Source organism: Gracilinanus agilis, chromosome 5 (genome assembly GCF_016433145.1).
Source record: "Gracilinanus agilis isolate LMUSP501 chromosome 5, AgileGrace, whole genome shotgun sequence".
NCBI lineage: Eukaryota > Metazoa > Chordata > Mammalia > Didelphimorphia > Didelphidae > Gracilinanus > Gracilinanus agilis.
In genome coordinates this window covers 289,256,428-289,272,463 of record NC_058134.1, presented here as the reverse complement: position 1 = coordinate 289,272,463, position 16,036 = coordinate 289,256,428, and the positions used below count along the sequence as shown (strand labels likewise).

Below are 16,036 nucleotides of genomic sequence, written 5' to 3'. Positions count from 1 at the left end.
TCTATCTCTATCTCTATCTCTATCTCTATCTCTATCTCTATCTCTATATCTATATCTATATACTAAGTCTAGGGCCACAGTCTGAGAGGGAGCCATATCCATTAAGGAAGGGACACAGATGTGAATGATTGATTGGGATTATGATACACCAGTTTTGACATACCCTAGACAGCACTACCTTAGGGCTTGGGATCCCTCTCTATTGTATAATAGAATGTTTTAGAGGGGAAGCTCTCCCCTTGCTTTGCAATAAAGTGTTCCAAAGGCTCTTTTCAGTATCAGTAATTCCAGTACTTCAGTGGTAAGAACTCCCAGAGTAAGCTCTATTAAGTGTGAAGTTACTAGAAGCAGAGAGAATTCACACAAGTTTAAGAAACATTTTTTAAGTGCTTACTATGTGCAAGACATTGTGCAAGGTACAGAGGACACAGACAGAAATGTAACAAGGTCGCCTTTAAGGAACTAGACATCCAGAATTTTGGCTCATTAAGTTAAGAGCTAAGTGTTGTTTAGAACACGTCTGCTTCTAGTTGCTTCTAATTCCTCTGACCTCCAGGACCATTGTGAAATTCATATTCTCTATCCAGATCTGCCTACCATTTATCCCCATCCCAGGCTAGGCTTTTCCCTTGGAATCATGAACTCTGAGGTTCTGAGTCATAGGGTCCTCAAAGAGGATGGGACTGAGGTATTAGAGAGGGACATCCTTTAAATTGTGCTTGGAGTAAGAAGATATACAATTGCAGAAACATGTAATTCCCCTTTAGAAGATGTAGTTAATAGGATAGGGCAGCAGGTCAGGGAGAGGTTGACTGTCAGTTGCAAAATGTTTCCATATTTAGTGATTCTGAAATTGGAAATATGCCTCATTTTATTTTATTTTATTTTTTTACCAATTACATGTAATACAAATTTCCACATAAGCTATATTATGTTAGATGATTATGTTATAAGAAGTTATGTGATCCAATTGTCTCCCTTCCTCCTTCCTTCCCCCATCCTGGAGCTGACAGGCAATTAGATCTGGGTTATACATGTATTATCACGCAAAACAGATTTCCATATTGTTCATTTTTGTAAGCAAATAATCTTATAAAACCCAAACCCCAAATCATATACCCAAGTAAAGCAATGACAAATCTTACGCTTTCATCTGCATTCTGACTCCAATAGTTCTTTCTCTGGAGGTGGGGAGTGTTCTTTGTCCTAAGTCACTCAGACTTGTCCCGGATCAATGTATCATGAGAGTAGCCAAGGAGTGATGTTGATTGAAGCCTGTGAAGGTTTTGGCTTAAAAAGGGTTGCATAGCTCTGAACTGTCTGTCTACAAAATCCAGTTGCATCCCTTAAATCTTCCCATTTGTAGGCAGTTGGTGCAATGGATAGAGTGCTGTAGCTGAGCTCAGAATGAACTAAGTTCAAGTTCTGCCTTAGAAACTTGCTAGCTTTGTGACCCTGGGCATGTCTCTTAATCCCTGCCTATCTCAATTTCCTCATCTGTAAAATGGGATAAGAGTACAAGGTTGTTGTACAAAACTTAAAGCTAGATATTATTACCATCATTATTATTCTGATAGTGGGACAGGGATCTTGAAAGACAGCCTGAACTCTATTAGAGAAGTACCTTACTTCAGCTGACATATCATGACATAAATGAGTGTAATCTCAGGCTCAAAGCCTATTGGCATGGGACTTTCTCTTTATTGGTGGAGAGAGGGGAGAGAGGAGAGTTCTGCTATCTTTGGACCTTTGAATTTTCTGTGAGGCTCTTCTGGCTCTACAGTCACTCTGAGTGCTTCTGGATTTCATCTTTGAAAAAAAAAAGATGGAAAATGCCAGCCCTTCAGGTTCTGAAGGAAAAGACTTTGGGAAGAAGTTGACATGAGAGGAGGTAGCAGTCTCCATTATGTCCCTTTCTCTAGCTCACTACAGTAGAGTCTTTGTGGAACTTCCTCTTGGGTGAGCTCTAGGGTTTGGTTGAGCTGAGTTGTCTTCCTCGTGTAAGTGACTTTGCTCTTTATCATCTGGTGTATATCCTCCCATGTATACTTTCTCTGACTTCTGTTTTGCTGTGGAATCGGATAAATTNGCAGAACTGGTATTTTGTGAGACAGGAGTCAAGCCTTGGATATAAAGCTTGGAGTCCTACTTCCTGTCATTAATAACACAGTGACCAGAAGTTAGCTTGAAGCTGGGACTCATATTCCCTTGAGTAACAATATTTAAAGGAACAGATAGATAGAATTCCTTTTCTCTCTAAGAACAAAGTGGCCTTTGGTCCTAAGTCCTGGCAAGAATGAAAATCCCACTTGGAGGTGGATGGGAGGAAAAGAAGCTAAAGATTCTGCCTCTCTTCGAGTCACACAAGCACACTTCCCTGCTACATGTGGGGGACAGTCCTTGCCACATAAGAGATATAGGGAAGGCAGATTGGTTGTTCGTTTTTAGAAACTTTATGTCTTGGAACACCCAGACCCCCAGGAGGGGCAAGGTATCCTACTTGTACATTTCCAGGGTAGAGGATGCTATCAGAGGCTCATCAATGTACTGGGCAATCCTGGGCCTAATTGAAGGTGTTAAATTGGGTCTTTATTTGATGACTGGGACAACAGAGTTGGAGATTCTATATAGTACATGTGAACAGGAATTGACTCTCAGGGAGTGCTGAGTTGGAGGAAAAGCAGAAAGGAAATCAACTACTATGAAATGAATGACATGGATTGGGGAGGAGAATGCTCCTAATAGTAGAGGAAATGTTTAGGGGCCACTGGGCAGGACAGAAGCATGTATGTAGCTTGCTAGTCTTGAACAAGCTTATCTTTTCCTGGTTTCTTGTCAGGGATGATAAGTGCATCGTACTTATTATTATGGGAAGAAAAATTATATTTAAGGAGGGGAATAATGACTAGCTGAACATTCTCCTTACCTTCATTGCAAATAGCATACTTTAGAACATGAGGAAGTGATTCGTCTGGGTTCTGTCTGGTGTGAATTAGCTCAATAACAAGGACAGCTCCAACCTGGTTGGCACGTGTGACCCAAAGCTGAGGAGTCACTGGTCTTACAGATCTTCCTGCAAGGATGAAGGATCAACACTAGTGGGTACCCTCATAAGTCAAGGGTGTTGATATTTCCATTTCTTGTGATTTCTATATAGCCAGAGAGAGCCCATGAGGGCAATAATAAATAATGAGTTTCACCTTACCCAACAGATCCCTTCTCATTAAATTGGCTAGGATACATGGGCTAAATAATAAGGTATGCTTGTGAAAGGGATGCAGGAATGGAGATAGGATGGGGAATAGCTTGCTTTCCTGTTCCCACAATATTTATAATCTCTGGGGGTGTCTGCAAAAAGGAAAATTCAGAAGCTTGTAGAATTGAGTGGGAGGCTCTGGTAACAATTAAGAAAGGGATATTTTCCCTAGTAGTGGAGAAAGCTACACAGGGACAGATGGGTCTACAGTGAATGTGGGTATGAAAACATCCCTGATGTCTAGGTCAGTGATGGAAAACCTATGACATGGGTGCCAAAGATGACAAGCAGAGGACTCTCTGTGGGCATTTGACTGTCCCCCAACTCAGAGTCTGTTACTAGAAAGGCAGAGGGACTTGGGTGGAACTGCTCCCTTCTCCCTCTCTTCCATGCCTGATGACATTTTTTCACATCCTCTGCCCCTCTGTGTAGCAGTGCAATGGGAGTGCACAGAGGGTAAGGTGGGCAGCTCACAGATGGCAGAGCTGGAGGGAAGCAGAACACTTGGGCCACTCTCCTCCTCCTTTCTACATTCTTCCCAGCAGCCAGATGGGAGTGAATCCTCCCTCCCCTGTGTGGGATAAGGGTGGGTCAGGGAGTGCCTTGCACTTGGGGTGGGGGGGGATGGACATGGCCTTTGGTCTCTGGGGTGGTGGGCATGGCACTTGGTCTTGGGGGGGGGTGGGGATAGGGCCTGGCACTCCATCTCTAAAAGGTTCACCATCATTGGTCTAGGTCCTCTAATTGGGGATTTAAGAACAGCAGTAGGAGGTGTGTCAAGGTGCAATGAATCCTGGGAGGGTAAAGACATTTGGCTCTCCAGTATCCTTATTTGTGATAATGAAATTGTTTGTCAGAACATGCTGTATATAAGGACTGGCAGTGCCATGTAACTGTGACTGTCCTGGTCCCTATTGCTTGAATGCCAGGTGTGAAATGTATTTCACTCCTTTCTTAGGGTTCTCCCTTAAGGGGGGCAGTGAGGGAGTCTAGTTTCTGCTCTTCACTCTGGTCCCCACTGATGGTGTGTCCAGCAATTGTCAGGGATCCCTTAAACTATAGTTCCATTTAACTTTAATAGTTTGATGAAGTTTTTTTTTTTTTATTTTAGATTTTTTTTTAAACCCTTGTACTTTGGTGTATTGTCTCATAGGTGGAAGATTGGTAAGGGTGGGCAATGGGGGTCAAGTGACTTGCCCAGGGTCACACAGCTGGGAAGTGGCTGAGGCCGGGTTTGAACCTAGGACCTCCTGTCTCTAGGCCTGACTCTCACTCCACTGAGCTACCCAGCTGCCCCCTGATGAAGTTTTAAAAAGGAATATTTACTTCAAGGTATCCTCCTGAAACTGGGGACATAATCCTCCCTATTCTGTCATAACTTGGAGGAATGAGAGGGGCTTAGGTTCAGAGTTCAGCTACGTTTCTGCTTATTATAGCCCCAAATTCCAAATCTACAACCTCCCCTTGGGCTTGAGGCCCAGGCATCCTGGATTCTCAGGGCTTCCCTGCTGAGGCTGACAGACCACACATCTGGCCTGGAATCCTGCCTCCAAATTTGCCATGGCTTCAATTCCCAGATATAATGAGGAATGCATTGCCTGCGACCAGAAGCAGAAAGACAAATGAAGCACATTACCAAACTGAAACTCCCAACTCCAAGCTGTTCCCTCTAACTCCAGCCCCTTTTGTCCATAGGGTGAAAAAGTGAGGAGAAGGCAAAAGCAATTCTTCTTTCTATCTATCAATTCATGACTCCCATGCTGTGAGTGAACTTGGAACTTCACTTTACTTCTGGTTGGAGAGAGAGAGATTGAGAAGGAGGGAGAGGAAGAGAGACAGACAGAAAGACAGACAAACAGACAGAGGCAGAGAGAGAGAGCGCCAGATAAAAAGGGAGAGACAGGGAGACAGATACAGGGAGAGAGAGAGGGAGAGAGAGATAGAGCTAGAGAGAAAGAGCAGAGGGAGGGAGAGACAGAGAGAGAGGAAGGAGGGGGAGAGAGAGAGATACAGAGAGAGAGAAAGAGAGAGAGAGGTGGAGAGGGAGAAAGGGAAAGAAAGAGAGGGAGAGAGGGCAAGGGAGAGCGATCCAGGGGTTAAAAAAAGAAAGCCCTTACATTCTATATCAGTTCTGTATCAGTTCTAAAACAGAAGAGTGGCAAGGGCTGGGAAACTGGGATAAAGTGATTAATCCAGGGTCACAAGGCTAGGGATTATCTAAATCCAAATTTGAAACTCAGGTCCTCTTGACTCCAGCCCCAGCACTCTATCTGCTGTTACATAGCTGTTCTTATCCCAGTCATTTTTAAAGATGCTTCTTATTCCAGCTACACTAATGGAAAGGGGTTACTCTTATTCATGTAGCAGGGGAATTCAGAATGTCTTCTCCCAGAGGCAAGTAAGGTGCCCAAGCTCCAAGCCAAGCCAAGCCAAGCCCTGGTTACATGTACTAATGGAGTCTGCTGATATTCCCCTAGCTACAGAAGTTTGTCCCTTTTCCATTGTGTTTGCCCGGTAGCTTGTAGGGTCATCTATTTAACCAGCTTCATCAGAGCTGATGGTGTATAGAATTAGACATTTGCATTAGCACCTTGATGGGATTTAAAAATTCCCAACCTATTGCATTCTGGAGTTTATCTCTCTTTGGGCTTAATCCCTGTGGAAAAGCAGCAACAGGGTGCTGATTATCTGAATGGTATTCAAAAATCTGTTTGGTCCTTCTAAATTCTCTGAAGAACATTTGTGTTGTTTGTTGGCCTTTAGTCCAATTTATTTTCTTGGGTATATGGCAAGGACAGCTAATTCTTATTAAAGGACTTAAAAAAAGTTAACAATTGCATTTATTACCTCTGCATTAATAACAGGCCAGTCACAGTCTGAGAATCAGTATTGCATGGTTTATCAGAGTATAACAGATCATATTCACTGATTTATGTCAGTTTGAGTTGGGCCAGAATGATCTACAAGTCTCTTAACTAAGACTCTAAATTTTGCCAAGTTCAGAATTTTTGAGAAAACTTGAATTAATTTATAACAGTTTTTGGGGACTCTGGGAGCATGGACAATTATAAGGCCATTTCCATTGGGGTTCCCCTTCGGTTCTTGGCATAAATAGATATTCAAAGGATCAATGAGAAGATCCTGTGGGCAGAGATGGAAAGATTTAATGCTAGTTTCAGGATGAGGTAGAAGATTAGAAGAAGGAGAAGGAGGAGGTGCTTCCTGATCCCCAGTTCTATGGACTGGGGAAGGTGAAGGAGATACTTAAAGTCAGTTCACATGACTGATAAGATTGAGTAGAGGGTACTATTGCCAACTTTAGAACTAAACAGGCAACAATTACATTACTCTAACAAACCAATCAGGCAAACAGCTCTGCAGAAAGATGTTTTATTTCCACTGAGAGAGAGAAGTCACATACATTTTTATCAATGTTGGATAGACCCAGTCCTGGAGAGGAGAAGCAGCTTTTATTTTATTTTTAAATTTAATTAAATTTATTGAAATAAATAGAAGAAATACCATTCTTCACTTTACGTCCTTCATGCATTTCTCTTTTTTTCCTTTTCCCCTTTTCTTTTTTCTTTTTCTTTTTTTTATGTTGTACTGTATTTTTATTTGGCACCCGAGTTTGACACTGCTGGTCTAGTATCTAAATTCCCTTAATTTCCCCAAAGTTCTAGAAACAAAGATCCATATTCTTAATGCCAATATTCTATTAGTATTATTGTAGTATTATTGTCTTTAATGAGTCAGTCATATAACAGTCTCCGAAGAATTAAAAATAATCACTTGGAGGACAATGGAGAAGCATATGGCAGGTATGAACAGGCTAGGAATTTTGATAAAACTAAAGGATATCATCAAAGAAATGTATACACACAATATATGAACTGGTCACAGAGCAAGAGTGAGATATTAAGAGACAGCCCATAGGCTGTCTTCCTATTGTTCTGGCATCTTCTATTTGTGAAAAGAAAATGAAGACTTCTAGCATATTGAGTCAATCTTGTGTCAAAATTCTGCAAGTTTATGGATAAGTCATATAGAATGTGCATTTATGGATGGTTTGCAATCTGTATGACTATAGGGAACATCCATTTCAGTGAGGTCACTGATATTTATATATGTAAATTTAATCAAGGCTCCTGTTTAGTAACCAGATTAACAATCCGAGCACCAAAAAATGATACAGATATTTCTGATCTTCCATGGAGGTAGAGTGGTTATTACTCTCTATGTCAGTATAATCAAGGGCACTTTTTTCTTTAAAAACATATAGTAGTGGGGGCAGCTGGGTAGCTCAGTGGATTGAGAGCCAGGCCTGGGGGGGGGAGGGAGGTCCTAGGTTCAAGTCTGGCCTCAGACACTTTCAAGCTGTGTGACCCTGGGCAAGTCACTTGAGCCCCAATTGCCTAACCCACCCCCCAAAACCATATAGTAGTATCTTTTAGCTGGCAAATTAAGTCAAGAATAGATTACAAACTTTATAGTCAACATTGAATTACTTCAGCTCATAGTTTTACAAATTATTTTCATAAACAAAATTTTTGCTAATTACAATACTATTATAGGTACATCTTGCATTGCTATAGAATCATTCAAATTCAAAGCATTTCACACACATCAACTCACTTATTTTCACAAAGTCTTTCTGAGAAAAATGGCTTTTTCAGGTACAATCATTATTACCAGATGAAATAACCTTATTCTTCTGACCCTTGGTCCTATAAAACTATTCAGCAAATAAAGATCCTCAGCACTGTGTACTCTTTTGAAAAAAGAAGATTCAAAAGGTGTCCATTTTTTTTTTTTAATTTAAAGATTAAGAATCAATTGGTAGCTGCAGGAAAAAAGTGTTTCTTTCCAGTCCATCCTCAACAAACTCCGGCTAAGCGAAGCAGAGCAGCTCAGCTGATGTTCAGATCTGCGGCTGCCTCTGTGCAGGTAGGGGGAAGGCGACTCAGTACCAGTCCAACCGCTTCTTTGTCTCTTGCAGCCGCTCCTTCAGCCAGTTTAGGAAGCGTCTCGAAGTCCGAAGAGAAGTACACCAACACGGCCACGTGCAGCTTCTGATCTCCTGTCTTCTCCCCCCCTTTTCTTTTTCTTTTTTTTTTTAAACAATTACATGTAATAACAAATATCCACACAAATTTTCTCAAGTGATATGATCAAACTTATCTTCCTTCTTTCCCCCTTCCAGTGCTGGCTGACAGGTGATTCTAACTGGGTCATACATGTTTGATCACCATGCATTTCTCTTAGTATAAGCAAGACTAAGAAAGGTGTCATATAATGAAAAGTCTAAAAAGGAAAGAGAAAACCTAGGGGAAAGAGTATTTCTAGGAAGAGATGACCAACCATTTCAAATACTGAAGTGATGTGAAGAAGGATGAGGACTGAGATAAGGCCAATAGTTTTAGCAATGAAAAGGTCATTGACCATTCTGGAGGGCAATTTGGAATTATGTGCAAAGGGCTTTATTCATTTATTTGTTCATTTATTCATTCGTTTGTTCATTCATTCATATATTTATTTTATTTATTCATTAGTTTATATATTTCTTCAATTATTTGTTTATTTATTCATTTATTTATTCTTTTAAATGCCTGCCCTTTGATCCAGCCATGTCACTGCTGGATTTGTACCCAAAGAGATGAAAGTAAAAAATATTTGTACAAAAATATTTATATCCCTGCTTTAAAATTAGAAAACGAGGGAGTATCCCTCTATTGGGGAATGGCTGAACAAATTGTGGTATCTGTTGGTGATGGAATACTGTTATGCTGAAAGGAATGATGAACTGGAGGAATTCCATGTGAATTGGAAAGACCTCCAGTAACTGATGCAGAGTGAAAGGAGCAGAACCAGGAGAACATTGTATGCAGAGACTGATACACTGTGGTAAAATCGAATGTAACGGACTTTTCTACTAGCAGCAGTGCAAGGATCCAGGACAATTCTGAGGGACTTATGAGAAAGAACACTATTCACATCCAGAGAAAGAACTGTAGGAGTAGAAACATAGAAGAAAAGCATATGGTTGATCATGTGGTTCTATGGGGATGTGATTAGAGTTTTGACGTTAAAAGATCACTCTACTGCAAATATGAATAAAATGTAAATAGGTTTTGAACAATGATATAGTGGAATTGCTTGTCAGCTCTGGGAGGGGGCAGTTTGAAGAGGGGTGGGAAAAATCATAAATCAAGTAACCAAGGGAGGGAAAAATCTTCTAAACAAACAAACAAACAAACAAACAAATAAATAAAAATCTATGGTGGGGGCAGTTAGGTGGCTCAGTGGATTAAGAGCAGGTCTAGAGACGGGGGTCCTAGGTTCAAATCTACCTCAGACACTTCCTAGCTGTGTGTCCCTGGGCAATCCCTTAACCCCTATTGTCTAGCCCTTACTGCTCTTCTGCCTTAGTATTGATTCTAAGATGGAAGATAAGGGTTTAAAAAAATCTATGGCTAATTTTTATGTCAATAATAATATTTGCACTGCCTGACTTGGGGGTTGTTGTGAGAAAGATGCTTTGTTAACTTTTAAGTGGCACTTTAATTGTCTTTATAAGCAGACATACATATATAATAAATAATATATTTTGTACATATGCAGTGGGGAGAAAGTTGATCATGGAATCCCTATCAGTTAAGTCTCTCACACTCAACATGATGGAATTTAAGAATGTGGGGAGCAGATAACCAATATAATGAAATATTAAAATGTGTGCCTTTCAGATTTTGAGGGGTTGCAGTCATTGTTTGAATGGTTCACACCCAAAGTGATCTATTTTCTGATTATAAAGGGTATGAAACAAGGAGTGACAAGAAGAGTTCATCCTCTTTAGATTTTGCTTGGCCTGTGCAAAGGAAGTTTGAAGATGCATTCATATTTCTTTCCTCTTATAGGAGAGGGGAAAATGTCTCAGTTAAATTAAGGGAATTCTGTGCTCTCGGTCACAAAAAGGAAAATGACTCATTTTTTAAATCCAGATGAGAACTAGAGGGAAGAACCTACGAGGGAACATTAATGCTCTCTGTGGTTCCCACATTGCCCAGTTATAATTATTGTCCTTGTCTTAATACCTTAGCTTTTGCTTTCCTGCCAATTTGCCTGTATTGTTGCCTGGTAACTGCTTTGGCAGGAGGGGCCCCCACTGCTATTTCTGGTGATATCTTCCTCTTTCCCCTTGCCCAACATCTGATGTCTTTACTCTCAGGTAGTCTGTGCTCCAACTTATTGTTTTGGAAAGTTAGTATTAATTTGTACCACTTTTTGGCCCCCTAAAATAAACCTTTTGATTTGAAAGCTCTGATCCTAGACTGAAGCTACTAACTGGCTTTTCCTTGGGGATGGGACAGGATGGAGACAAGTTCTTTGTTTATCTATAAACAAGAAGTCTCTTGTATGGTGAAGTAAATGAAATGACCTAGGCAGAGCCAAGTGGAGTAAAGTATGCTTGTGCCTTGGAGTCATTCTAAAGGCCCATGGTAACTCCTGGCACGCAGAAAACCTGCCACATGCCCTGATTGAGTTCTGAGTTCTCCAATCAGAAAGGCTGAGGAGAGGGATTTCAGAAAGAACATAATTTAATGGAGGGGACCAGAATCATCCATTTTCCCTGGAATTACAGACTAAAAGAGTCAGAAATTCTGGCTCTGGGCTTGCTTAGCTGCTTATGTAGCAAGAGGCTAGAAGCAGTATCTGTTTGGGTAGCCCCCAGGGTCTCATGCTCCCAGCTGGCCAGCAAGCACTTTGTGTTTCTTTCTCTCTTCTTGCTATTTAATAAATGATTATAAAATGAAGATATAACACCCAAAGAATTTTAATTGAATATGGTGGAGTGGTAGGTATGATTATCTCTAGGTCCCCAGCACTAAGCTGTCATATCATTTCTCTGCCTCCTGAGTCCCTTGTTAGCTTGTCCTGTGTGAAGTTTTTAAACTCAGCTCCACATTCTTAAGAGCATTGTGGGGTTATGGCTTCCTTCACAACCTCTTTTGTTTTTTTCTGATCAACTTATTTCAACAATCTGTCAAAAAGAGCCCCCCACCCCCAACAACTGTTATTTTGCATTTTCTTAGTTAAAAAATTAGTTCTTGCTTGTCTCCATTTCCAACCCCTGTCCTTCTGCTCTGCCTACCACAGGCTACCTCTTTAAAGAAGTATATATTTTTTCACCTAGTTGGAGCCATTGGTCAGCAGGACAATCAGGCCAAATTAGGTAGTTATGGACAAGATATAGTTCACTGTCTGGTTGAAATTTTTTAGGATAAAGGAAGAAGCAACAATGACCAAGTCCAGGAAAAGGGTGTTACTGTAGAAGATGGAAAAGGTTGTTTTGTAATAAGAGACTTCATTCTTCTGCCATAGGATCCTTTCATCTATCTCCTACTGGGTCATCTTCCTATTATCCACCTTAGAAAGTTTCTGAGGCAAGAGAGGACTTTGTATAAAGACAAGAAGGCTTGCTTGTCAATTAGATTCTGGCTCCATCTATGTGTTAAATTCCTAAGGTCTGAGGGGGAAAACTAGATGATTGTCATTGTGAGAAGCAGGTATGCATCTCCAGAATCCATTTATTAACATCCTGTAAGGGCATCTACCCACTGGGCATGGATTTGCTACTTTCTGGACCTCCATTTCTCAACAGGCTTGAGATACTTCCTTCATACTGTTATAGAGAAAATATAAATTAGAGATTTAGTTAGCAGACTTAGCCTGGCAAATTGGCAAGAGTTTAGAATTCCAAACTTGGAATCCTGCCAGAGGGGACACTTTCACACAGTGACTCTGCAGTTCAGAGTTGCTGGCAGTTAGTAGCTTTGTAAGCAGCTTTCTAGGTGAGCCTGTGTGGTGTTTGGGATCTTAGTACTTAGTAGTTGGTCCTTGAACCAGAACACAAGATCTTCAATCAAGACCATGAAGTTGTAGATTAAGAAAGGACTTTTCTGTATTGGTGGACATACAGAAAATCCCATCTCTGTCACTTCTTACTTGGACTATCTTGCTGTTTAATCAGTTTCCTGGGAACAGAGACATCGAGAGAGCAGCCAAGGACAGCTACGTTTGATACCCTTAACCCTGACCAGCCAGCTCTTGCAGTAGGCTATCTCCTGGTAGATATTAGTGTTTAGAGTAGTCATCTGCATCCATTCCCTGACAGTTACCTTTAGATCTAAGTGTTAGTTTCTCCTCCTTCCCTTCACTTCCTATCCTAGTTTTGTTATTAAAACCAATTTATCCATCTCTTCCTTGTTCTTCTCCTTTCCCAGGCAAACCTGGTAATCTTGACAAAAGAGAACCCACTGAGATACAGCCCAGAAGGTTCTCCTGGTGGTTTCCCTCTTTCCTCCATTCCCCAGTCCTCCCTTTACCAAACCACCCTGTAGTTATTTGTCACTGGTTTGTTGTTCTGTTATTTAACCCACAGAGTATTTATCATTTACCTCACTTTTGTGAGAGACTAGTTAACCCCACCCCCCAGCATGACAATACTCTAATCTTTTTGGTTGGAATTGATGCAACAGAGATAAAAGTAAGGTATCTCCTGAGCTTGGTCTCTATGCCTTTATTTCAGGGAGCTCAGGGAGTAGAAGGTCCTGCCTGATGTAAGAGTTAACATTTAGGTTTTATGCTAAATATGAGAATTATAAAGTAATATTGTGGTCACCAATTTAAAAATATTATAGCTTAAGTCAAAATGACTTTTAGCAACGTTATTAACAAAGAGGTGGAAAGAGTGAAAGTGGAAAAATGTAGATAAAGAGATAGATTCTAATAAGCCCATCAGCCCTTCTCCTGAGAAGCCAGGCTCAACCTAGGCAGAGGCTTTTCTAAAATCCCTTCTCTCCATGTGGATTTCCTGATAATCTTCAGCCAGAGGTCCCAGGGGTATCTTCAGCCAAAGTTCCACCAGTGCAGCTTCCTCCAAAGCCAAGGTAGGAATCTTAGCCACTCACCCAGTAAGCCAATGCAGGATCTGGGGAAAAGGTCTCCTCTAAGCCAAGGCAGGGATCTCAGCCACTCACTCCAAATGCCAGTAAGGAATGAATCTCTGGAACCAATCTTTCCAGAAGCCAAGAAAGGAAGGAATGATAGACCATGTTGGTCTCTTCTTTAATGCTTCTCTTTCCACATCACTTCCGGTCACTCCCCCTTCTTCACAAAAACCAATGGTAGTCTTTGAATTTGCCTAGCACTGCCCAAGGTAGGGGTGCAGTGGCCTTTGGAGATGTGAGCTTACTCTCTCAGTGTAAAGTAGGGGTACTTTAGGTTCTTGATTTGATTAGCTAAAAATAGGCAAAGGGAGAGTTAATCCTATTTTCACACTGAGTAGCTACTGTTCACTTTTTAGGTAGGTCAGGCCCAATAGGCAAACTCTTCTTACTCCCTTCTTCCCTCTAGTTTATAGCCTGGTCTTCCTGTCTTCTGTTCCCTTCTCTGGGGATCAGTCTCCCCATGGCTTTGGCTCAGGGATTTTAAATCAAGGAACCACATGGGAATAGCTTCTAGCAGCAATTACTTCTAATACAGACTCTGGGAGAAACAGTCTTGGGGGATGGGGACCATGTTTGAATGTTTAAGTTTCCTTATTTTTTCCTTTTTCTTCTGTGTATCTGCCTCAAAGTGTTCCAGTGGTTCTCTTTTGCTTTCTCCTCTTCTCTTTCCTCTTTCTCTTTTTCTCATGTCCTCTTCTCTCTCTACCTTCTTTTTTTTCTCATTTACCTGTCTTCCCCCTGCCCCCAAACAATTTCTCTATTACCTGTCTATTTCTGTTCATATATTTAGTTGTCTTTAATATTGAAAAACAGAATTCTTCCCCTGGAACTCAGGGCTCTGATAATACTGATAATACATAAAGCAATCTGCTTCCAGACTAGGTCATTTCACTTCTGATAAGTTAAAAAAAATCTTTTTTTGTTATAGTTTTCTCAGAAAGGACATCCTTACATCCCACTGCTTATTCACAATAATTCCACACTTAGGATTTTCTTGTCTAACTTGGGTCTCTTTTGCTGCAGCAGTTTGTTTATCTCTTTTTCTTTTTTTGGGACTATAAACAAATCTCCTTTGGTTCTGTCTCCAGATCCAGATTTAGGGACATGGATGATGATAATGGAACTGCAGTGACTGAATTTATTTTGTTGGGATTCTCACATTTGGGGGCCTATAAACTTGTTCTCTTTTGGGGAGTATTCTTTATTTGCCTGATCACCCTTTTGGGCAACTCTCTGATCATCACCCTTACCCTGCTTGACTCAGCCCTGAGCACTCCCATGTATTTCTTCCTCAGGCATCTCTCTATGATAGAGATTCTCTACACCACCACTATTGTGCCTAGAATGCTGACTGATCTCCTCTCCTCACATCCTGTCATCTCTCCAGCTGGCTGTTTCACCCAGATGTATTTCTTTGCCCTCTTTGGCATTGCTGAATGCAGCCTGCTGACTGCCATGGCTTATGACCGTTTTGCTGCCATTTGCCGGCCCCTGCACTATGCCACATTGATGAACAGGCAGGTATGTGTGGGTATGGTGGGTGCTTCCTATGTAATGGGGATCACCACAGGAACTATCAATACCATGCTAGTTTTTGCCTTGCCCTTCCATGGCACCAATATTATACACCAATTCTTTTGTGATAATTTGGCTGTTTTGAGGCTGACAAGTGGAGACACATTCTGGGCTGATTTAGGGAATCTTGGTGGCACCCTGATCTTTATTGTTACTCCCTTTGCCTTGATTCTGTTTTCCTATGTCCGCATCCTCATTACCATCCTTGGGGTAGCTTCTGCTCAGGGACGCCAAAAAGTCTTCTCTACTTGCTCTTCCCACCTACTGGTTGTCACCCTTTTCTATGGGACTGCTTCCATTGCCTACATGAGACCTGGAGCCAATGCTGCAGAAGATACAGATCAAATCATCTCCCTTTTCTACACAGTTGTAACCCCCATGCTCAATCCTTTTATCTATACTCTGAGGAACAAGGAGGTGATGGGAGCCCTGAGGCGAAAGCTAACAAAACACCTTTGAAGTCCTTGACTGGTCCAGTGATTTGCTTGGCTTCCCTTTTTGGTGAGTTGAGAGATGCTTCCTGATCTTTTTGTTTTTTAAATTAAGTTTTATATATTTCTATTATCAAACATTTTACTGTTCTTCCACTCCTGTGCCTTAGGAAACCCCAAACCTGTGTAACAAACAGAAAAAGGAAAACAAACTCCTATATTGGCTTTGTCCAAGATGTGTCTCTTCTGCATGTTTATTGTTCTTCACCATCAGGACCTGATCTTTGTAGAAGCTGAGGGGGAGCATATGTGGCTGAGCCCTTAGATCCATTGCACAGTTGAGGGATTCCTGGAGGATTATTGTTGAGATGGAGCTGGTCTTCCAGAAGGACATCCTTCCTTTTCTGAAGATCACAGGAATCTTTCTGTCAGTTTTCTCTGTAAGATCTTGACTTTGGACTTGTTTTCAGGCTTGTGCTTCAAAGGGAGTTTGGATGACCACTTTAAGGGAGATATTCAGGTGTAGGTTGGAATGGGAGGTCAGTGTCTGAAGGACATAAACATGTATATTGAAGTGTCCATGTATAAGGGCAGTGGTTTGGGTGAAGGAGACTGTGAGCTGGTCACTGACCTCCTTAAGATCACCATTAATACAGACTCTGTGATCTTATTTGGGATGCCAAGTATATCTATATCTATATCTATATCTATCTCTATCTCTATCTCTATCTCTATCTCTATCTCTATCTCTATATCTATATCTATAT

General features: G+C 41.1%; 2 protein-coding genes across 2 annotated transcripts in view; one reads left to right on the top strand and one right to left on the bottom strand.

The window, feature by feature from the left end:
• The window catches only part of LOC123250338 (keratin, type II cuticular Hb1), a 228,531-nt gene that overhangs the window by 209,210 nt on the left and 3,285 nt on the right, over positions 1-16,036 (bottom strand). The window lies entirely within an intron of this gene.
• Positions 14,368-15,297, top strand: LOC123250339 (olfactory receptor 9-like). Its single transcript, XM_044679369.1, has one exon. It carries the CDS (start codon positions 14,368-14,370, stop codon positions 15,295-15,297), a length of 930 nt encoding a protein of 309 aa, XP_044535304.1.

Bases quoted from the DNA above. Each gene is read 5' to 3' on its own strand.
- LOC123250339 (XM_044679369.1), top strand. From the start codon at position 14,368: ATGGATGATGATAATGGAACTGCAGTGACTGAATTTATTTTGTTGGGA.